Below are 23831 nucleotides of genomic sequence, written 5' to 3'. Positions count from 1 at the left end.
TAATATTTAACTTCCACTATCTCCTCCTATTTTCTTACTTCTCTCTTTACCCCCTTTCTTTATCAAGTGCAGTGGTGGCTACCGTTCGCCAGGCGTGCCTGTCTTCTCTCTCGGATTGGCTAAAGCACTGACAGCTCGGATAGCGATTGTAGGAACTGAAGCTCCACCCCCCTCATGATGGCCCTGGGACCATTCATAAACTAAATAACTCCAGGAAACAGCGAGGTACAGAGAGAGAAAGAGAGAGAGAAAGAGAAAGAGGGAGGGAGGAGGGAGGGAGAGAGGGAGAGAGGAGGAAGGGAGGGAGGGAGTGAGAGAGGGGGAGAGAGAGGAGAGAGAGAAACACATGAGGAGAGGGAGAGGGGAAGAGAGACCTCAAGGGAGAGGGGGAAAGGGGAGGAGGGAAAGAGAGAAAGGTCGGAAGGGAGCAGGGAGAGACGACTCAGAAAGTGGAATCTGTAACAAGCAGCCTATAAGAGGAGAAGAAAAATCCTGAATCCTTATACCTACACCCCAGATGCAACGCAAGCAACGACTTCATCACACTAAAATAGATTTTGTGAGGGTCAAAAGTATAAATTACGAAGCAGAAATGAATATCAAACAACTTCTAGCGGTTTGCACCTAGAGAAAGACAAGAGGACCCCACTACAAACCAATCAACCCAGTCCAAACAACGCCTCCAGTAGGAAAAGAGGAAAACTGCGACAACACGACCCCCTAAGAAGAGACACGGCCAACACGCTGAGACTGTGGGGAGTCCGCAAACAACCCCGAGTGTGCCAAGGACTGAGTTGCACTACGTGGCTCTCTGGACATTAATTACATCCTTCACCTACCATTTGGGGGAGGGTGAGGAAGAAGGCACTCACGCACCTACACTGAAGACGTCCTACCAGCCTGGGAAAGAAGTTTAAGAATGAACCACTAAATGCTTCGCTTTTATTTTTAAATTTGCTTTGGCACTTAAAAGACTTCATTTCCAGATTTTTGGGCAATCTTGGCTGTGGACATCTAAATTTAACCTCTTGGTAACCTGAATTTTTCTCTCTCGCCTTCTTCACCCCCATTTCTCTCTCTCTCTCTCTGTCTCTGTCTCTCTCTCTCTCTGCCTCCCGCCCCCCATCTTTATTTTGCATATCAAGAGAAAACAAAACAGTCCCAGGAGGTACTTTTCTTTTTCAAAAATCATTTTTTTCTAATTTTCTGCAGAAGAAAAAGGGATTTCGAAAGAGGGAACAGAAAAAGCCAGCCGGCTACAGCATCGGCCTGGGTCAGCCCAGGTGGAAAACAAGAGTGAAAGTGGGCTTAACCCAGAGCACACCGCCTCTTTGCCTCTTTCGAAAGCCGCAGGGCCACCACCAGCGTGTGAGCCTTGGATCCCTCAACGTATTGCGAGACGCCGGTGTACAGCCCGGACCTGTGCCCAAACATGATTGCCGCTCAGGCCAAGCTGGTTTACCAGCTCAATAAATACTACACTGAGCGCTGCCAGGCGCGCAAGGCGGCCATCGCCAAGACCATCCGAGAGGTCTGTAAGGTGGTCTCGGACGTGCTAAAGGAAGTGGAGGTGCAGGAGCCTCGCTTCATCAGCTCCTTGAGCGAGATCGATGCCCGCTACGAGGGGCTTGAGGTCATCTCGCCCACTGAATTCGAGGTGGTGCTCTACCTAAACCAGATGGGCGTCTTCAACTTCGTGGACGACGGCTCGCTGCCCGGCTGCGCAGTGCTCAAATTGAGCGATGGGCGGAAGCGGAGCATGTCTCTCTGGGTCGAGTTCATCACAGCGTCGGGCTACCTCTCAGCGCGTAAGATCCGCTCGCGTTTCCAGACGCTAGTGGCCCAGGCAGTGGACAAGTGCAGCTATCGGGATGTGGTCAAGATGATCGCCGACACCAGTGAGGTCAAGTTGCGCATCAGGGAGCGCTACGTGGTGCAAATCACTCCGGCGTTCAAGTGCACCGGGATCTGGCCTCGCAGCGCTGCACAGTGGCCTATGCCTCACATCCCCTGGCCTGGCCCCAACAGGGTGGCGGAGGTCAAGGCCGAAGGGTTCAACTTGCTCTCCAAGGAGTGCTACTCGCTGACCGGCAAGCAGAGCTCTGCGGAGAGCGACGCCTGGGTGTTACAGTTCGGGGAGGCGGAGAACCGCCTGCTGATGGGCGGCTGCCGAAACAAGTGTCTCTCGGTGCTGAAGACCCTGCGGGACCGCCACCTGGAGCTGCCTGGCCAGCCGCTCAATAACTACCACATGAAGACGCTGCTGCTGTACGAATGCGAGAAACACCCGCGAGAAACGGACTGGGACGAGTCGTGCCTGGGCGACCGGCTCAATGGCATCCTGCTGCAGCTCATCTCCTGCCTGCAGTGCCGCCGCTGCCCTCACTACTTTCTGCCCAACCTCGACCTCTTTCAGGGCAAGCCCCATTCGGCCCTGGAAAGCGCTGCCAAGCAGACCTGGAGGTTGGCCAGGGAAATTCTCACCAATCCCAAAAGCCTGGACAAACTATAGGGTGCTTGGGGACTGCTTGAAAAGCGACACAAACAAACGGGCGTGCTCTCTCATACACACAACACACAACTCAGCGATACAGCAGAAACTCTAGACGCAAACTTTTACCTAAGTCACCTGAAAGAAAGAGGAATTAGGCAGAAGACCTTCACTAATTAAGAAGCAAACAAAAGAAAGCAAACCAACCAAAACAAATCACAGCTCTTGCACAAAAGTGATTTTTCTTCCAAACAATGTGAATTTAAAGGGTCACACAAAAGAAGCGATCGGGCTTTGCCACCACAAAATGAAACCCAAGGTACATTTTCAAATCAATGTATAGTAGTTTCCCCCCCTTTTCCTTCTCTCTCTCTCTTTCTCTCTCTCTCTCTCTCTCATTTTGTTTTTGGTTGCCTGAATGTTGTCACCAAGTGAAAAAAATTATTTAACTATATGTAAAATTTCTCTTTTAAAAAAAGTTTTACTGATGTTAAATGTATCTCAGTGCCAATGTCAGATTGTGCCCTTCCCTTTCTTGCACCTCTACCCCTACCCTCAGCCCTCTTGTTGAAAACAGTAATAAAAATATTACTTTACATTGTAATTGACTGCTTGTGGATTGTTCTTAAATGAAGGCAGGTGAGATCATATTAAAACTTACAATGTATAGATATGAACTTGAGGAACTAAAATGCAAGAAGCTTCCATTTGAATTCTGATTTGCAAAATTTAAAATACAGCACCTTTTGTAGAATTAACTGGACAAGTTCCCACCAAAATCCTTACAAGAGAAAATATTAATTTTACTCAAGTAAAATATATTTTTTCTGTAGACTTTAAAATTAAAGATAACATCTATTTCATATTTGAAAAAGGAAAACAGTATGAAATAAGATTTTTATCTTAATTTTTAAAACAAAAAAATATTTTTCACATTAAAAATGAAGATATAGTGTTTGTTATGCCATAATTTTAAAACATCCAATCTGAGTCTGAAATACAAAGGAAATATTTATAAATCTGTTCTGAATACTTAAAGTCAGTTGATACTTTTCCTTCAACTATTTGTTCCCTCTTCAAGCTTTAAATAATAAAAGCTTACCAATTAAATCAACCACACTAAAAATGAATAAAATGGTTACAAGCAATATTTCTCTCCCCCAGCAAATGATGATATGAACAATTCAGATTTATAAATTACTTCAATTTTAAAATGGCTTAGTTATAATGATTATTTTTATCAAATTGCCATAATAATGATTATTTTTATCAAATTGCAAGAATTATTCTGAAGCTGCCTGCATGCAACACAACAAAAAAAGGTTTTAATACCATCTTTACAACCAAAGAAAAATTATTGTTTCAAGAATTTACAAATAAGCAAAGTACCTTCCTTCTTCTGCTTTTCTAAGGTAACAATCCAATATATTCATTTGAATGTTTCAGCTTTAACAAAGGTTTGTTTTTAATGCCAGGAAACAACTGATCAGAAAATAACAAAATTAGTAGAACTGAAAGTATCCCAAAGGAATTGGTTTGTCTTCTTTATATTGGAAGTAACTGTATACTCCATTAGCTATGCTAATGGTGAGGCACAGGTACAGAATATATGTCAGATGTTACCTAGTAATATTTAAAATTTATCCTTAGTATTAGCTCAGTTTTACTTTACTGGGAAACCTATGAATGAGAAAAATGTTCTAAAAAAACAACTTTAAAGATCAGAGGAAGAAGTTTGAGTGGGGGGAAGGGGTGTATGGAAGGATGAGCAGCAGGATAGCAGAGATGGATGAAAAACAAGAGAACTACTCAGGGGTCTGAAGTCTGGTTCACTTGACAAACAGGTTTAAGTTGTAAGATTCCCTGGTAAAAATAGCCCTGTGTTAAAAATATAAACTTTGATCTTATCTGTTCTGAAATCCACTGTTTCAACCTATTTTCAATCTATTTTTCTAACCCCTCTTCCTGTAGACGTAGAACAAACTCACCATAATACTATGTGGTTCAGACAAATACACTAATTCTTTTAAATAATAAAAACCAATTTTGTGTCTGGGGAAAATGTTCTGAATTTTTAAAGAATATTTTCAAAGCAAGCAGTAAGTGCTTACATTTGCATGAAATAATTTGAAGGAACAGTGTTTAGTTAAGAAGATTAAAGTGATATCTTAAAACTCACAAAACTATTTATAGCATTAGACACCTATCTCCCTTGAACTATTCTTGGAAAGCATTTTTAAGCCTTGGCAAGAAGAAACAAAAATGCCCCTAATTCAGTATCTTTTCTTTTTTCTTATTTAATTTAGTGCAGGTATCAGCAAAAAAGGAAAAAGAAAAACACAGTGGCAACATAAATGTCCACATTTACAAAACACCTTAAAGCACTAATGTCTATACAAAATTAAAAATTTTTCTAATAATTTGGCTGAAAATTTATAAAAATATAAATTGGCAGAAGTTTTGATTTCTGGAATACTAGGCAGACTGCAGTAGTATAAGACCATTTCTATGATTAGGCCAAAAGATCTCAATATTTTACAATCAACAGGAAAAAACTAATTTAAGGATGCTGCACAAAATAAGATCAGACAAAAATAAAAGTTATAACTTCCCTCAAAGGAACAAATAACTTCAAAGAAACTAATCTCAAAGATTGACAGATGTTCTAATTTTGAGAACGATTCATTAGACACCTTACCATTCAATAAAATTTTAGACCTTAAGCCATCTGTGCCCAAAAGCCTTGGAATATTCTAAATTATATGCCAGCCTCTCTTAAATTCAGAAATTATCAGGAATCAGAAAGTTTAAGTTATTTTGGTAACCTTTCCTTTCCTAAAAAACCTACAATACATTTTCAGATGTTTTAGCCATGCAACAAAGTAGAAAAACTTTTTAACTGATATAATTTCAGAATTAAAGTTTTCTCTACATTGGATTAGCTAAATTATCAAGCTCAAAACAATCAGTTCCATCATAGCCTTCTTGCCATAAAGTCTACCAAGTCCTGTCTTTTTAAGGCAAAATATTAAAACAAAGTGCTGGAAATATGCCTAAGAAATGATTTGTAAAGTTTGTAATAAAACTATAACATTTTCAACAAGAGATATTTTGAAATACTTCTAAATGCTTAAGATTTAATAATTCACATGATTACAAAACCAAAGAAACTCCTACCAATAAACTCAAAATGTGTGCGTATATGTGTGTGTACACACATAATCAGCTTATAAAATAAATTATTCCATTTTTTAAACTACTTCTCTTTCTACCTTATTCTTCTTAAAATGACGTTGCTCATTTTACTCATTTTTAAAGAAGCTGTTTCTTCTCAGAGCAAATTTATCATTTTCTTTCATGAAATAAACCTAATTTTGGCTTTTATGACTGTGCTACAAATGTTTCTTAGTAAAAATAAAGTTACCACGAAATATATTTTAAAGGGGAAATTACGTTTTCATTTAAGAATAGAAAATTACACAGTGCCTTGTAAAATCTATAGGTAATGGGAAACAGAGGTATCTCGTACACACACACAAAACATGCTTGCAACATGACAGAGTAGTAAGTCATGGGGAAGATGCAAGGAGGGTGATATATTGATATCATATCCAGAAAACATAAAGACTAAACAAAATAATTCCACTCTCGATTCCACTGAATTTTGTATCTTAATTTACCCTGGACCCTCTGAGGCAAAATATATTTATGGAAGATAGTCCCTAAGGTTCCCTCCCCCACCCATGAGCTAATGATAAATGTAATAAAGTAGAAATTGTTTTTGAATTTAAATGAACTTCAATAATCTAACTAGTAGGGAATCACAAACTAAAAAAGATAATTGCATTGTATATAAGCCAAGGCAATTCAGCAAGAAATGGAAACTAAGCCTGTCAGATTTACCAAAGCCAATCTTACCCAATAGCAGCCACCATCCCATCGTTAAAAAAAATGAAACCCCTTTCTCATCTTCTCACCTTGGGGTCGACTTTTTTGAAGTTAGGATCCTCTTCATCCACCTCAAAGTAGAGTTCAGAAGAGGTGACAGAAAGAGTCCCCTTTACTACAACAGAGGGGGCCACAAGCTGAGCTGGTGTACTCAGGCTAACAGGACCTGCCAAAAGGAAAAGACAAGCTGCACAAGTCGGAATGACATTTTTCAAAAAATAAAATTTGACCAGAAATTTTATGTAATTTTTTATTCTCACTTCTAGTACTAAACTGCCTGCCAAATCATTCTACCCTTACATATTCTGTCTATCCCAAATCTTCCTCTGAAAATGCAAAGTCAGGATTCTCATACTAGAAGATTCGTAACAGGCAGTTAATGATAACAGTAAACTAGGATGCAATTATTTTACAAGGAGTCTGCAAAGCTTTGGTCTAATCTCTAGGTAAGAAGGTGGCTCTGCCTAAATAAGTTCATCCACATTCCATTTAGAAAACAAGCCTCAGGCTATCAAACAACATGGAACAACAACCAAGAGCAAGGAAGCCTCAATAGGCTTCCAAGGTTAGGATTTAGCTTACAGTTTGGCTGAGGCATGACTATAAAAATATCACTAGCTTATTAATGAAGTGGGAAACATTAAACCACATTCTCTGATAAAGATTTTGTGCCAGGTTGACACAAACTCTCTTCCATAACAACTTTACCCCATGAAAAACTGTAAAAATACTTCTTTTCTAAGCCTTCCTTTCCACTGTTAAATATTGTTCAATGCTTCCAAATCTAATATTCCAAATGTAGTTCAGGGACTCTGGGAGTAAACAGCTGGAGGGTGGGTTTCCAAGTGAATGAATTTTTATTGGAATAATCAAATCTCCACAGGGCTTATCAAAGAGACAAATCAGACTGCTACTGAAAACAATAGATTCACTACAGATAGAACGGCATAAAATATATTAGAGCTAAACCTAAAATAAGGACTAAAAATAATAATTATATACTTTATATATTACACTTATGTAGAGAAAGATATAGAAAGAATTTGAAATTCCATGTCAATTCCTCATTGTATAAATCCTACAGGGAAGAAAACAGCAAAAGAGAAGATTGGCACTTACAGTTCTGAATTAATATAGTGCCTATAAACAAGGTGCGCCTGGTTCAGGTAATCAATGAGTGAATAAGTGTTTCAAAATTCAGATGAATTGACATTTCCATTGATTGTTAGAAGGGTGATGGTCCTTAATCTCACATCAATCTTAATGTGTGCCAGTAGGACAATAGAAGGGATGCTCTGCGGAGATCAGAGCAGGTTTTGCCCTCTATTCCCAATGTACAAATACATTGTGTTTGCAGATGGGTAGCAGATAGCTGCAGAACAGCTATGATTTCCCAAAGCTCATCCCTATAAATGGATGAAATAAGCAGCTATGTGTTCTTTTGCTGTCTCCTTTTGCCCTCTGTACATTAGCATGTAATACTGAGAAGAAATAACATTTTTTCAATCACTCTCAGACATTCAATTACAGGGTAAGCAGACAGCTGCAGGAGCTAGGGCAGCCTAGGTCCTACAGAAGACCCCTGACAATTTCCACTTCATTTCTAACCCACACCACTTTATTAGTGTGGATTACTTCTTAATCCTATTGCCATTGTCAAGATTATATAATTAAACTCCCCTTTCACCTCTATTACTGTATGAATGTATTACTAGTAGTAGCAAGAACAGAAGCAAAATAAAGAAGGAAACGGATGTGAAGGAAAAGACTAGAGAATAGCAGTATCCACCTTATTCTCTACTCCTACCAATTAATGTCATTTTACTTTACAGAGAAGTTCCCAGTGGTGAGAGAAGACACCATCTTCTATTTTTGTTTTTTATTATCAAGTTGCATGATAGCACATATTGTCAATATCACCAAATAAATGATTTTTAATGCCTTTTCTCTTATCAAAATAGAACACATGTAATTTTCACCTACAGAAATTGTAGAATCTTTCAGACTTTCCTCTTTGAGGGTAAGAGCCACGGGATTAAAGAAAAAAGCCATTTAATGAATGACTAAAATTTCAGGATAAACAAGAGAATTTTTCCCATAAGGGAACTAAAACTGAGAATCTGCAGAGTGCAAATAAAAATTTCTACATCAAGCAAAATATGTGAATCTTATGAAAATGTCATGGCATTCTTGGAATTGATTTTTTTGAGAGAGTTAAATGCATATGTATGTAACATGATCACTAAGACTTGTATATCAAGGCAAATAGCTCATCTGCCCCCAAGATTTATTTGTAACATAATTGGCAGAATTTTACTTATGGTCCTAATTTTATAGAGATTTGGTAACTCCCATGGAATGGGTGAAGTAATTTTGTTTTGTTGTTGCTGCTTTTAAGCTTTTTTCTTTTTCAGTGAAAATTATTCACAAAAGAAAAAAAAAAGTGAGGAGGGTTAGGAGACTGAATAGAAAAATAAAGCAGAAACTGTGAAAGATAAGGGGGAAAATGTTTGGAAGAACAAAAACAATCCCTAAATAATGTATTTGTGGGTGTAAGTTTGGTAGTCCTGGTGGTCACAGCTGAAAAAAGTAAGCAAATAGATGCTTATTGTCCCAGAGCTAGCTGAAATATTTGCACAACCACTGAATTTACCGGCAAGATTCTCTAAATCTTTCTCATCCACGGATGACAGAGTATCGTCGTCGCCTTCCAGTAGAATCTCGTTTTCTGAGTTCTGATTTCCTAAAGCCTGACTCTTGATGGACTGTTTTCCTTTAGCAAGGATATCTTCATCTGCGGCTGAAATGAAAAGGAAACAAAGCTGTCCATCAGCTGTGGGAAGAGCACTTTGGCAGAGGGGTAGGGGCTGAGGTAAGGGTAGGTGGCCAAAGATGATCAATCTTTTATACACAGTGAGTCACCCATGGTGGGGAAAGTGATTGGGATGGCACACATGCCTGTTTCGACAAACTCAATCCCCCAACCTAGTCTAATGTTACCCCAAACAAGCACCCTAATCCCATTAAATCTGCCCCCTCCACTGCTCATGGAACCATTTATTTATTTAATATAATTTAGGCAAGAGCAGGTTCAGAAGTAGCATTTTGGATAATGGTAGAGGGAGAGTGGAATTCGTTAATAGGAAAAATCAGAACCTAGTTTTGGAAACAGTATCTATTTAACACCAAAAAATAAAAAGGACTGATTGGATCTCTGAATAACATCATTCTGACAAAAAGATTTTGAAATGGTTGAGGAGTGGCTGTGGAAGAAAATACAAAGCGTGAAGGGTCAAAGCTAAGAGAGACTTACAGCCAATGAGGATTTAGGCCCAGACACTGGAGCCATATCTGACACTAATAAAGCTACAGCAGCTTCTAGAAGCTGCATTCTCTTCTTTACTCCATTCTCCCTGCTTCCTTCTTTCACACTGCCCTCACCCACATTTTCACACATACAATCACCACCTCCCCCCAATCTCTTATACAAATATCCAAAAGCAAGGCAGTGTAGAAGCTAAGTGGACACACAAACACTACCTCCTCTGCATGTTTAAACTAAGGGACTAAAGCACCCGGGGGCAAACATAACAGAAAGACCAGGATGAGAGGCATGCAGGCAAGGGGCCTCAAGCCGCCTGAACTGGAGCAGCCAGTGGAGAACAGCAGCACCAAAGACTCTCAGGCACTGCAACAAGGCAGCAGCTACAAGAGGAAGGAGGGAAAGGGAATACCAAATCTAGGGAGTGAAGAAGCAGCTCTGCAGAACACCTATAAATCAACAATGGGACCAGGAAGGGGAGCAGAGGTGCAACCGAAAGGAGGAAATACTGAAACTCAAAACTCTGACTTCAGAACCCCACATCCCTCCTGTTGTTTTGAGCAGCTTTCTCGTTAAGAAAAGCAGATACTAACTTCTGGATTGTGATTTGTAAAAGCTCATATGTGTATATTTTCGTAACAGTTTTTGTTTTTTTTTAATGGTGTCACATGAGAGAAAGTTAAGAATCTTCACACTCTGACATTCCTGGTTTTCAGCTAGATGAATCCCAGAGGTAAAGCACCTGATCCACCAGTCTGCAGCTATTGATATGGAAATCGGATGGCTAGGCGTTTTGCTTCACTGCAGTTTCTGCCTAGGCATAAGGCCCAAATCCCAGAAAGGATAAAGCAGTCAGTTTGCAAGTAACAAGACTAACATATATCTATATAATTTATTCTAAATAGTTAAAAAAATATATCATGTGTGTTACCTGGTTAACTAACTTGGCAGATGAAGGCATCTTTGGGTATAATAAGTATGTTTATAGATAATGTTGAAGGTGTAAGTTTTTTTCTTTTTCACATTTATTGTGAATTCACCAAGTATACTGTTTACATAAAATGTTTATGGCCCTACTTAAAAGAACACAGGAGTTTTCTACTAAATAAGGAAGTCATGAGAAGAAGTTTTCTTTATTTAGCTTTGAATACAACCTATAGGTAAATAAAATCTTATTTTCTTTCATCCCCTTATATAGCATAGTAAGCTATACACATAAGAAGGTTTCAATAAATATTTGAAAAGATTACTTTAACGTGTCTAATTGAAATGGTCTTTTAAAAAAAAATAGCTACAAAGAAATATGCCAATTAACCATTCATTTTTAGGAAAATAGGAGCGTGCTTTTATACCACTTTATTTTTCAAGTATTTATATTTACTTATACTAAAATCAAAAATACTGCCCTTAGCCCAAACAAGATCTTTTCCAATTTACTATCAATTTTACTAAAAGTAAATTGGCCACTGAGAAATGCAAAAGAAAGCACCATCTTCTAAGATATTCCTATAAAGTAAATTATAATAAATTAGTGTTTGCCAGTTAGATTTTAGTACAAAATCAGTATGCTGTATTCTCTTCATTTCCTGAATTAATAATTTCTTCTTCAAAGCAGAAATATTAATAATAAACCTACTATTACACAAAACTTACCATGTGCCAGGAAGTATTCAAAATACTTTACATTTTTAACTAATTTAATTCTCATAAACTTCTCTAATTCCTCTTTTTCAGATAAGAAAACAGGCTCAGAGATGTCATTTAACTTGCCCAAGGTAATACAGCTTAAAACAACTGGAGTTAGGATTTAAAACCAGGCAGTGTGCTGCCAGAATCTTAACTGCCATGCCACACTAGCTCTAAGATATAAGAAAGGGAAAGAAAATGAAAATAACCACTGCAAATGTGAATGTACATGTAACTTAATAATTTATTTACTAATTATTATGTTTCTCATAGTGCATTTAAAAGGTTAAATCAGAATCATAATATACAAGTAATGAGTAAAAAATATTCATTTCCAAACCTAAATTTGATGAACATATGCCAACACATCAGAAACAACTAAATTCAACACCTTGTTCATTACTTTCTTTGATTATTGCCATACATGTCCTGAAGTATACCAAGCTTATTTGGAAAAAAAAAAGAAGAAGAAGAAAAACCTTTAATCTGCAAATATTTACAAAAAATGAGTCCCCAGTGGCAATATGCAATGGTTTAAAATAACTCAATAAATAAATTCACAATCATTTAAATGAATACTAAAATATAATTTGTTATCCCTTCCAACTGCAATTTAAATTTTTAAAAATACGTTCTCATCATGCTAACATTAAAACACAGTAACTTTTGAATTAAATAAAAGTTTATGAAAAAAATTTTAAGTACTATAGGTATGCATGCATACACCCACTTTCATTTATTTATTTACTTATTTTTACAAGCTCAGATTCTGGAATTGTTCAACCTCAACTGAAAAACCTCTTGTCATGGAAAATATGCAGCTTACTGATATTTAGAATGGTTTTCCTGTAATTAACTCCCCCTTGAGGATTTTAAGTTAGCAGCAGTAAAATTACCAACAGTACTCTAATACACACCACATGCGCTGGTGTTCAATTCTCAGTGGTCTAATAGCTTTCTGCTAAAGAACTTTTTTTTTTTCAAAATTAGAACAAAACTTTCCCAAGCATAAAAGATAATTATTGTGTTTATATGTACTGGAGAAAAGTATATTTTTAACTTTCATTTGCCTTATACTCAGTCAACCATTATAAACAAGATATTTTGATATCTTCTGTGAGTATACTAGCCTAAAAGTTTAATTGGATGAAGACAGAACATATTTTTGGTTCAATTCTAAAGTTCAATTTAGATATTTCAGGTTAATAAAACTGTTATTAAACATGATCATTGTTTAAATTTTTCATATCACTGTTAATAGATGCCTTCATCTAATCTCACCTTTTACTGGTTTAATATTTATCTTAATGAGTTAAATTGCAATTGTTACATAAAATTGGGGAAATTTGTCAAAAATGCCACCATTAAAACATGACTTTTGATTCACTGAAGCTAAGAGCAATGAGAGGCTTGAGAGAGAGGATGGTCCTCAAAATGTAAAGTTCGAGTTCTTTAAAATTACCTCTGGGCATAAGTTGATTTATCTATCCAACACAAGCCAGGTAAATAAAATTAAAATAGAAAAAGAACAAAAGAACACAAAAGACTGTTTCACCTACAATATAAAATAAATCTGTTTCAAACATCCACTCAGTCAACAGGTTGGAATCATCAATAATCCATATTATAGTAAAATAAGTTTATACTTTAAGAATTAGCCATTTGGAGGAAAAAGGTAACTTCTGAAATAACAAAGTGACTTCAAATGTACATGAAATAAATATGGGTATGCACTTAGTATAATGTGAAGCACATACCCAAACTGTATTCTGAATGACACATAAAGAATATCTTAGAATCAACTATTATACTAATCTAATTAATTCCCCTTTATAGTTTATGCTATTTCCATAGCATTCCAAGTCAAGAAAATTTATTCTAGAAAATTTAGTGAATTTACAAAGAATGATTAGGAGGACAAGCCAAGCGCATCTCCTAAAGATTATGAGTTACCCAAAAGTTCTGGACAGAGAACATAGTATATGTTGATCCTAAAAAGGAAGTAATAGTATCTAGCACTATTTAAGTGATGGCAGAAAGGCATGGTTTAGGATCTTTGCATGATTTATCATTCCTAGAAAATCAAATGAGTTATTTTATCATTACATATGCTTGTTACAAGGTATTATTTCAACTATGTTAAACCCTCCTTATATATTTCTATTAGCAAGCACATTCTCTTCAAAATAAAATGTCTTGAATTCAATAGTATTCCACTGCCAAACTGTTTTTAGTAATTGAATTAAAACCAATCTTTCTGTCATTTAAAATATTTTTTACATGGCTTTAATTTCAATATAAAATTCCCATGATATTTCACAATAAATTTTAGAAGACAGCACAGCACACTGATACGAAAATCTGAGTAATCATTAGTTAACTTGGGCTTTAGTCCTTTATCTACCAAGAATATTGGCACATTGTTTCCTCAGTTTCCTTATTTGTAAATAATAAAGTTAGACTAGATTTTAGCTTTAGGTTCTTCCCAGATCTAAAATGCTCTAATAATAAATAACTGCCAAATTGGCCTCTGCACATTAAGAAAATGTTACGAATCATTATGACTGATTTCTAATAAATTTTAAAACTATGAAATGAAAGAAAATGCCCTCAAGAATCAAATATCCAGTTTTGCTTATTGCTGCTAATTTCAATAAAGAACATTTAATCATAAGAGGAAGTATTAATTTTAATTTAAAAATATGACTCAGTTTCTGCAAAGTTAAAGAAATCTCCCCTTACAACATGACTTTTATAAATTATCACTTTGGAGGGTCTCTGTTTGAAAAATTACCTAAAGCTCTTTTCCCCAAGCAAGTTAATGTGAACTTGGGAAGGGCAATTAAATTGTCAGAATTAAAAAATTTGTTTTTAACTAGAAGGTAGCCAGAAGTAGAGTCATGGGGCTGGTATTGATCGCCCAAACAGAGAACATCACTCTTCAGGTATTTACTCTGCCACCTTTACACCAGAGGCTTTCCTTCAAATCAAATCAATCTATAAAAAAGATGGCTCTTACTACAAAAATACATAACTAATCTCCAATGGCACTTCTATTTAGATGTCTTCCTTTGATAATAATATAGTTCATGACGTTCTAAGATTCTGCATTTTTAAAATGCCCTGTCTTCTTAGTTAAATAAATTATAAATAAAAGTGAGAAGTCATAAAACAATACAAAACTGACATCTATCCTCAGTAATATATATTTTAAATATTTAAAATCAACATGGAAGCATAGTGATTATTCATATTAAAATTCTGTAATTTCAGCTGCATTTTGATCATGTTAATCATTTTGTTTTGCATATTTGATTCTTAATGTTGATTTGTTTCCTTAATGCTCCAAAAAGCATTTAAAGATGAAATTTCAAAGTTAACACAAAATTAAAATTGAACATCTACTATATTTATTTAATAAGCTATTAAAAATTATTTGTTTACAGAATGTATTAACATAAATTATGCTGACATCAAACAATACCATAATTCAATCTATGTACTGAATTTCAGAATTGTCTAATATTTCCTCATTATTTAAAATATACAAAGTATGATTAATTAGAGCTTGTATCTTTTTTCGAAAAAATGTTATATTAAATATATCTCCTTAATTGTGAAACTACTGAAGCATCTCCTACACATTTGATTAGTTTTTTAAAATGTCTTTCAAATTTAAATTTTTGTTTTTAATCTTTTAGAGTGTTTTAAATATTAATAATTATAAGATATTACTAAATAGGATGAAATCACATAAAATGCTTAACTTTGTGTCTTTCTCTCAAGTTAAAACTACACAATAAAACACAGATAACTAATTAACATTGTGTTAACTCCTCAATTACTATCTAGAGTAATCAGTGAAATCTGTTCCTAAACAGATAAAAAAAATTCTTAAATAATAGTAAAAATATTATTAATAAGTATCTTTTTTTTTTCTTTTTTTGCCAAACATTTTGCAGATGCTTAGCATTAAAAAAGCTATTATTTTTAAAGGTAAAGTTCAACAAAAAAACTAAAATTTATTCACTATTAAGAATCCTGTAATTCCTCAATATGGTCAAATGTACCATTTTTGAGAGAAGAATGTATTTTAATAAATTCTGTAGTAAATCTGTACCACAAATTTTAAATTCAGTTACTGATGATGTTTCTCTCAGGATAAAGAATTAACAGTTTGTTTATGTATAATTTTAGAAAACAAGTCCTCCCCTTCCAGATATAAAAGAATAAAAAAAATTTTTTATAAAAACGTTTTTACTGGCATTCATAGACCTCAGAATTCACAACTCACTGTTAAATTATAGTATAGAAGAGAGAAAAATAATTAAATTTCAGATTTTAAGTGCACTGCACATGGTAAAAGCTGTTTGGCTAAAAAAAAATAAAATTGCAAAAAAAACATTGATTTTCTCAATGTAAGCATCATGAATAAAAACCAAACCAAAAAAAAAAAAAAAAAAGGAAAGAAAATGAAAAATATATATATAACTCAGAAATCTATATCATCACATAAAAAGTATATGCACCTTAAAAGCAAAAGTGGCCTAATTAATTCTACATCTTATTTCTCTTTCTCCACCTCCTATAGTTGAAGATGTAGGACCCTGAGAGTATTATTGCTTTTAGATCACTTTGTTATTGACTATTCTCTGTATGATCATTTATTTTAAAGGACTGATGTCACATTTGGTGTTATACCTGATGACATATTGTGGACATTTTCTTCTAGAAATGGCTCTTTAAGGCTGAGTGCAAGAGGTTAAACTGCCTGACTGAGGCCAAACCTAAGATTACAGATTTTCAATCTAAATTCTTACTATCCTTTTTGAACATAATTTAACACTTATTTTGTATACTACATATTCCCATTTAACTATAAGCTTCTGCATATTAAACTAATACCCTGAAAAATGGAAATTAAACCTATTTTTCACCTTATTAAAAGACCAATCTATATTTTATAAGATTAAAATAATTTTAATGTGGGGAGAGGCAATTCCCCCTTAATCAATATGTCTTAATTGGCTTTCAAAAATCATAAAATTATAAGTGAAACTATATGAACAAATCATCAAATCCAAAGGACCTTTTCAGTTTTTCCAATTTACTTATCAGATTTCTAACTAAACTGAATCATAGTCATATGCATTATAATAAAAAAAGAAAAATGTTTTGTTAAGCTCCTATAACAAGATGATGCAGAATAGGAATATGTGAAAATAATGTCTATTCTTTTTCCATGAGCCATCTATCACAACCATCTACAAATCAAGGCTTAGAAAATATCTAGGCACTTGGACATTTATTACCATATTTTTCACTTCATAATCTCATACTAAAATACCATGGTTGGGGGAAAACCATGTACACACAACAGAACCTAGAAACCTATTTGGTTTGTAATGCTGTCTTTCTGATATTAATGGATTTAAGGCAGGCTTCCTGGATTAATTTATTCAAAGCAGAATGTGTCATTTAAAAGAAGAAATATTTAATCCTTGTATTTTGAAACAAAGGGTCTATGTTAAATAAGTTTTGCATGTGTAACATAATAAATAAATATATTTGTCACAATAATTTAATAAGACCCTCTACTAACTATAAAATATTTAACTTCTCTTTCTGGGGTGAATAACTGTGAAATGTGGTGTGGGACCATTTTACAGTGCCTTGTAATAATGAAGTTATGCTCTTCATTACCAAGTACTGTACCTGCTGCTATTGGCAAGGAGTGGTTTATACACTGACCATGTTCCACGGCTGTTTTTAGTGTCGCTTCAGGATGTGTGGATCCTAGAGGGTTACGCACAAATCGTCGCCGGCGCCGCAAGTCATCTTCCCAGTAGTCAAGGCGCCAGAACTCACGAGGACGACTACAATGAAACAGAGAAGCCACATATGTTAGCAATTATCAAACAGCGTGGTAGCACTGAATTTCTGCATAAAGCTCTCCTTGTTTGCTCTGCCTTTTTTCCCTCTCCTTCCTCCTAATTCTCCCTCCATCTCACACTCCCCTTCTGCAATCTTTAACTTAGGTATGTCCTTGAAAATAACAATATCACCTTCTAGTCTAAGGAACTCCTTTTCCTTTTCTTGGAAGGTGAAATGAGCACTAAATACATCATTTTGAAATGAATTGCTGACAGTGTGATCAGTTTCCCCACACTCTAGTGGCATGTGCTCTGATTTCAGCCTCATTTCAGCCTCAGCAGGGCACCTTTCTCTGTGGCTGCATTTATAAACCAGAATAGGGAAAAGGCTATTATAAATATGGTATAGCATTACCTATATTAATCAAAGTCTGTCCCCCTTCATTTTTCTTCCTAATTTGTGCCTTTTTGCACAAGGTCAGTAAATCATACCATGAATTCTTGGTCCAGAAAGTGTTAACTTTAATGAATATCTCGGTTACATGGTTATGTATGTGATAATAAAATATTACTCTGTTTAGATGTGCAGGAATTTAATTAAAATAATCTCTTAAAATATTCATTACATTTAGCCCCTGAGGCTTAGAACAACACAAGAAAATGCATTTCTTTTCCATTTACTGTTTTTAAATAAACCATTCCTGTAGAGTGAAATAGCAATCTATTTTCAAGCAAATCAGATTGGATTTCTGTTTTATGTAGTCTGTTTTTATATTTAATTAAAAACTACATGCTATATGATGTGTAATAATTGCTATATCGAAAGCATACTTTTGGAAATGTATTTTTTTAAAAAAGGTTCACTCAATTCAAGTTCTATATTTTCTTCAATTACGTATACCTTTTATATGGTAATATACAAATGTCAACTTTCGTTAACTAATCATGATCTAGCATGCTAGAAAATATTTTATAAGGAAAATACTAATATAAAGTTTTTTCAGTTACAGAAAGAAAACATCTCTGCAGAATATATTTATTCACTGAAGATACACAGCATGAACACCTGTAAGTTTCAACAATGAAATAAAAAATTTATTCATAATCAAAACTCCTGCAAGAATGACTAATACAAAATAAAATCTTACTTGTATTTCATGAGCTAATAAAATTTTACCTGTCAGGTTTGACAAATTAGTAGTCTGGGACAACTGACAGTCCCAAAATACCCAAGTAAAAGTTACCTTATTTTGATGTTTTAAAGATGTTACCTTGTAAAACTTCAAAGTAAGTTTGTAAATAAGTATTTTTATCAATTAAAAATATCTCAGATTAATAAAAACATAGGCAACAACCAGAATATTATTTAAAACGGTAGGAACCTCATGCTCTTTTCTGAAAATGCTGAAGAGACAATAAGCACAACAAACATTTCCTTTGTTGATTTCAGTCAGAAGAAAGACATAGTATAATCAAAATGGAATAAAAAAAAGTGTAAGAATTGTAGTTCTCAAAAAAATTAAAAAGCTCTTTAATTCTATTTTTCTTTATTATTCATTCTAAATATTAAAGGAAAATACTATGATATCATTAAAAATAAATAATAAATACCTACAGAATATACATACAAGCAAAAGAAAACAGTTGTTTGAACTTAATTAATAAAATGAAAATCTCCTTAGGTGAGAAGGAAAAAGGCAGTACACAGATGGCTATGTGTATGGCTTTGATAGTCATGGAGCTTAGATAGGCACTTCATCATTCTGCCTACCTACATTTATCTGTTAAAATTATTATCAAATATCAGCCAGGATGCAGTAGTGAATCACAGGCTGCTCCTCGTCTTCAGGGGAATGATACAATGAGGGTCTATTCATCAGTGCGGCAATCGGCACAAGTAATTAGTTCCCTAGACTGAGATCTCCTACAAAGCCTATTTCAGTCAGCACCACAAACATATGACGATGTAAAGCTAATGAAAGCTGCTCAAATTTGTTAACCTTTTCTGCCATCAATCCTTCTAATACTCTATGCTTGAATATTATGCAAAGGTGGTAAATTATTAATTTGTCATTCATCCATCCTTCTACATTTTGAGTTAAATTAAATGATGTCATTCTTCTTGATAACAATTAAAATTATAAAAGATGTTAAGCTGTTATGATAAAATTATTACTAAATTAGGCAACAATCGATTCTACTATAATGCACAATAGTGAAGTCAAATCCAATGGCTCTTACACAGCATGTAACACAATAATTTTTATCACACAGCAGAAAAATCAGAAGAATTATAAAAATCATTCACAAATTATTAAGTAACTTAAAGATAATATCTATAAAGACTAATAACCAAAATTAGGAGGAAACAGAACTATAATATTTATTTTTGTATTCTTTGACACTAACAAAAAATGGTCAAAATGGTGACATTTAGCTGAAACAAAATACCAATACATCAGGAACTAAGAATTTGTTTACATAATAGAACATTTTAAAAGATAAGCCTCATTTATGCTACCAAATGAATATTCTGTCTTCAAATATAAATTTTCTACCAAAAATTTAAAAAAATCCTTAGACATGATCTGAACAGAATGAAGAACTCCATACCTCACCATAATATTTACAATTTCCTGAAGCTCTATCACTTAAAGACTATCTTCTCACACAATCCTATTACAATTAAAAATAATCTAAAGACAAAGCAATATCAATTTTCAGATCACATATCTAGAAAGGATTATAAAAATCACTTAAATAGCCCAACAATAGCAATGCTTTTTTTTTTTTTGACAGCCTCTCCATATAAAGCACTGCTCCAGGTGATGGAGGATACAAAGCCCTCAAGGAATTTACTAATAATCAAACAGCTGCCATTAGTCTCATTTGAAAAAATAGCATTTATCATCCAATTTCTGATTGTGAGAGTAATGCATGTTCTTTGGAGAAAAGTTACACTCACTTTTTTGTCTCCCTAACTCTGCTTCCTCCAACAACATGTACTCTCAGTATAAAGCTCAATTACCAAAAAACAATGAGGCACTCTTGGTCATTTTAGAACAACATCTGTAAAGAGAATGTCAAGTTTTGGTCATCAACTTACTGTAAGTTTTGATCATCCATTTAAGATTTCACTCTAATTTAAGAGGTACTCTTCCCTGCTCTCTCCTCCCTGCCCCAAAAGTCCCTTCTAGGGGAAAAAGGATTAAAAAATGACAAATTTAGTATACTGATCCAACTCTTATCCCATAGGGTTATGAATGAACTAAATAGGTTTTTAAACATTTTTATAGTTATCACCATGGTATGGCCAGAAAAATTAGAAAGAAATATATTCAGAAATAGATTGTTGACCAAATACAAGCATGGATAACATAAGAAATCACTTATTCTGAGACCTTAGAAATGCATATCTAGATTACTATAAACTTATACTTTATATATCTGTATCATCCAAAACAATTATATTAATACTGCATGATACCACTTTCACAAACTTCACCTATTATCTATTTCCACCAAGATCCTCAAAAGTATTTAAAGTAGGGATGTGAGCCTAGGTTCTAGAAGATCTGGAATATTTACAGTTTCTTTCAGAAGACATATGCTGTACTTAGGTCCCCACTTACAACAATCTCCAAGTACTAAAATCTTTGACTAGGGAGACACACGTGTCTTTAAAAGTTATGGATGGCACTAAAATTAAATGTTCCAGCTTTGCTTTCTGTTTTTCCATTCTTTGGCCTAATTTCAAAGCTTGAAATATGATGCTAATAATACAAAAGCTTATAATTACAATGTAGATATAATGGACTTTTATAAGTATTAAGTCATCTATCTTTCTACTTTTTAAGAAACCTTCACATTAGGCCGGGCGTGGTGGCTCACGCCTGTAATCCTACCATTCTGGGAGGCCGAGGCGGGCGGATTGATGGAGGTCAGGAGTTCGAAACTAGCCTGAGCAAGAGCGAGACCCTGTCTCTACTATAAATAGAAAGAAATTAGTTGGCCAACTAATATATATAGAAAAAATTAGCCAGGCATAATGGCACATGCCTGTAGTCCCAGCTACTTGGAAGGCTGAGGCAGTAGGATCGCTTGAGCCCAAGAGATTGAGGTTTCTTGTGAGCTAGGCTGATGCCACGGCACTCACTCTAGCCTGGACAACAAAGTGAGGCACTGTCTCTACATACATACATACATACATACATACATACATACATACATACATACATACATAAATAAATAACCTTCACATTTATGTTTGACTACAATACCTTTAATACATCACTACAATCTACATAAAAGAATGTAAAATAATGCCATTCTAATATATAGAATATATATTTTATTGTCTATAAGAACAGAACTTGATTGAAGGAAATACAACTCAAGCATCAATAGGTAGGCTATTATTCCCTTTGTAGGCTCATTATGATTAGTGATTTGATCAGGTAAAACAAATAAATAAGAATGAACCAAATGAGAATCAGTTGGAAGAGGAAGACAAAATAAAATAATCAAATACTTAAGAGAAATATTAACATTTACTTCACTGATGTCATTAAGTTCACATTGCTTTATTAAAGTACTATTTTCTGGATATTGTTTTATTAAATTATAGTAGTTTCCAAAACAATGCTAACTACTGAAATCAGGAGTAGCTATGTAAGTATCTCAATTATTCCATAACCTAAGTGAATTGGTACCTATTATCAAATGAGTCAGATGTATGCATGTCTATCATCTCACTAGTTTTAGTGCCATTTTAATGTAACTTGAATATGTCAATAAAATAATGTTCATTTTAAAAAGAAAAACTGTCAAAACAATATTAGAAAAGTTTGCCATATTCCATCTTACTTTCTTGTGATAATACTTGATATATCTTGATGACCTTAAAAGAAGTCAGTAATAAATTCTTCTAGCTAAAGTTCTAAATCCTAGAAAATTTTAGAACTTCATATTTGTTCTTAAATTTTTATATTACTTTTTTAACTCTTATATTTGGTTAGCTTCTATTTCTATATTTTTAGATTAAAAATTCATGGTAGTCATTAGTTATAATTTAAATAAATGGTAACCCTTAAAAAGCAGTAAACAGTTTCAGTGCACTATCAGCTTGAAGACAAAAGTGCTTAAGTTCTAGAAGAGTTTCACTTTCTGTATAAATCTTGGTGAAATAATGTTAAGGTACTATAGGGTATTATACAATATAAGAGAATGCTTTATCTCACAAACTCAAATCTATGATGCTTTCATGTAGACAGAAAGAATATTAACTAAAACTTTTGTTTGCCAAGTGCTAATAACAAATTAAGTGCAAGTGATCTATGCATTATGTTGTTTTAATGAATAGAACAAAGAAAAACAAAACAAAAAACAAACTCTTTCAATTGTATGTATTCCAGCAGAGGAGACATATTCTAAAGCAGAATTCTCTCTTGAGGTCTGACGTGGGGATTTACATTGTATTGAGACACTAGAGTATGGTATATTTTATTTAATAATGTAAAATTATATTTTATATAGTTCTGAATTTCTGCATGTTACTATTCAGTGCATGTCTCTATTTGCTTTTTAGAGCCACCTAGATACTCACCTACATTTAATTATTAGTTAGGACATTTTACAAAAATATTATTTTGCAACCAAGTCAATTATTCAAGTAATGATTCCAAGCTTTTCCTGGGTGCCATTAGTCTGTTGAGCACTTCTTTTTTCACTTAGCATTTTTACCACAGAGCTAGTAGTTATGAGAACATCTAAATCTAGTATTAATTATACTACCAGTTAAAACTCTAACAAAAGACACCGAGAAAAAAAACCATTAAAACAAATGATGTTATCGGATACAAGAAACCTTAAAACTCATTTGAGGAGCTTCACTATGTAGACAAATCTGATAAATTTTCCCCAAAAATCTAATTTAAAAAAAATTAATCAAACATCTGTTGAGTGTCAACTATGTACAGCATAGTACATACAAATGAATTATGTCAGGCTTTGCTTTGAATTCTTTTATGGTACAATGGGGACCAGGAAATTATTAAACATAAAAAATAATACAACTAAATAGATACAAAAAATAATACAACTAAAATAGATAACATTTATTGCTTTAGGCTAGACACTGTGCTCTTTTTTGCCATTATCACCAAGAATCAACAACCCTGCCATGATTAAATACTGTTATTCTCATTTTAAAGATGAGGAAACTAAGTCTTACCCACTGGTAAATAATCTGTTGACTTCTAAGCCAATGAGTTTTTCACTACATGACATTTCCTTTCAAATATCTTATTGGCTACTATTACAGCTGCCTGGGAGGATTAAGGATTTCATCAAGGAGTATCCATTTGTAAGTTCCATGAAGACAAGGGGTTTGTGTCTATCTAACTCACTGACCAAGCAGAGTAACTGTTTCAAAGCAGCCGCTTACTAAATAATTAATTAAAAAGTGAACAGATGAATTTTAAACAGAAACTTAAATGATAAATGGGAACAT

At 34.2% G+C, this 23831-nt stretch overlaps 2 protein-coding genes across 11 annotated transcripts in view; one reads left to right on the top strand and one right to left on the bottom strand.

Moving 5' to 3' along the window:
- LRBA (LPS responsive beige-like anchor protein) overlaps positions 1-23831 on the bottom strand; it is a 635991-nt gene that overhangs the window by 252988 nt on the left and 359172 nt on the right. For 7 of the 10 annotated variants that reach the window (XM_076010588.1, XM_076010587.1, XM_076010586.1 and 4 more), the window contains 3 exons: positions 17163-17323; positions 9093-9239; positions 6469-6605 (listed from right to left, as the gene is read on the bottom strand). In XM_076010588.1, the coding sequence (XP_075866703.1) occupies positions 6469-6605; positions 9093-9239; positions 17163-17323 (445 nt within the window). The remainder of the gene's footprint in view (positions 1-6468; positions 6606-9092; positions 9240-17162; positions 17324-23831) is intronic. The other 3 variants (XM_076010592.1, XM_076010591.1, XM_012783728.3) reach the window with 1 other exon arrangement.
- Positions 438-2914, top strand: MAB21L2 (mab-21 like 2). The gene has a single exon (XM_012783737.3). The coding sequence runs from the start codon at positions 1433-1435 to the stop codon at positions 2510-2512; it is 1080 nt and encodes a 359-aa protein (XP_012639191.1). The 5' UTR covers positions 438-1432; the 3' UTR covers positions 2513-2914.

Source organism: Microcebus murinus, chromosome 15, assembly GCF_040939455.1.
Source record: "Microcebus murinus isolate Inina chromosome 15, M.murinus_Inina_mat1.0, whole genome shotgun sequence".
NCBI lineage: Eukaryota > Metazoa > Chordata > Mammalia > Primates > Cheirogaleidae > Microcebus > Microcebus murinus.
This window is presented reverse-complemented; position numbering and strand designations above follow the sequence as displayed.

Coding starts and splice junctions, on each gene's coding strand:
- MAB21L2 (XM_012783737.3), top strand. CDS start 1,433: ATGATTGCCGCTCAGGCCAAGCTGGTTTACCAGCTCAATAAATACTAC.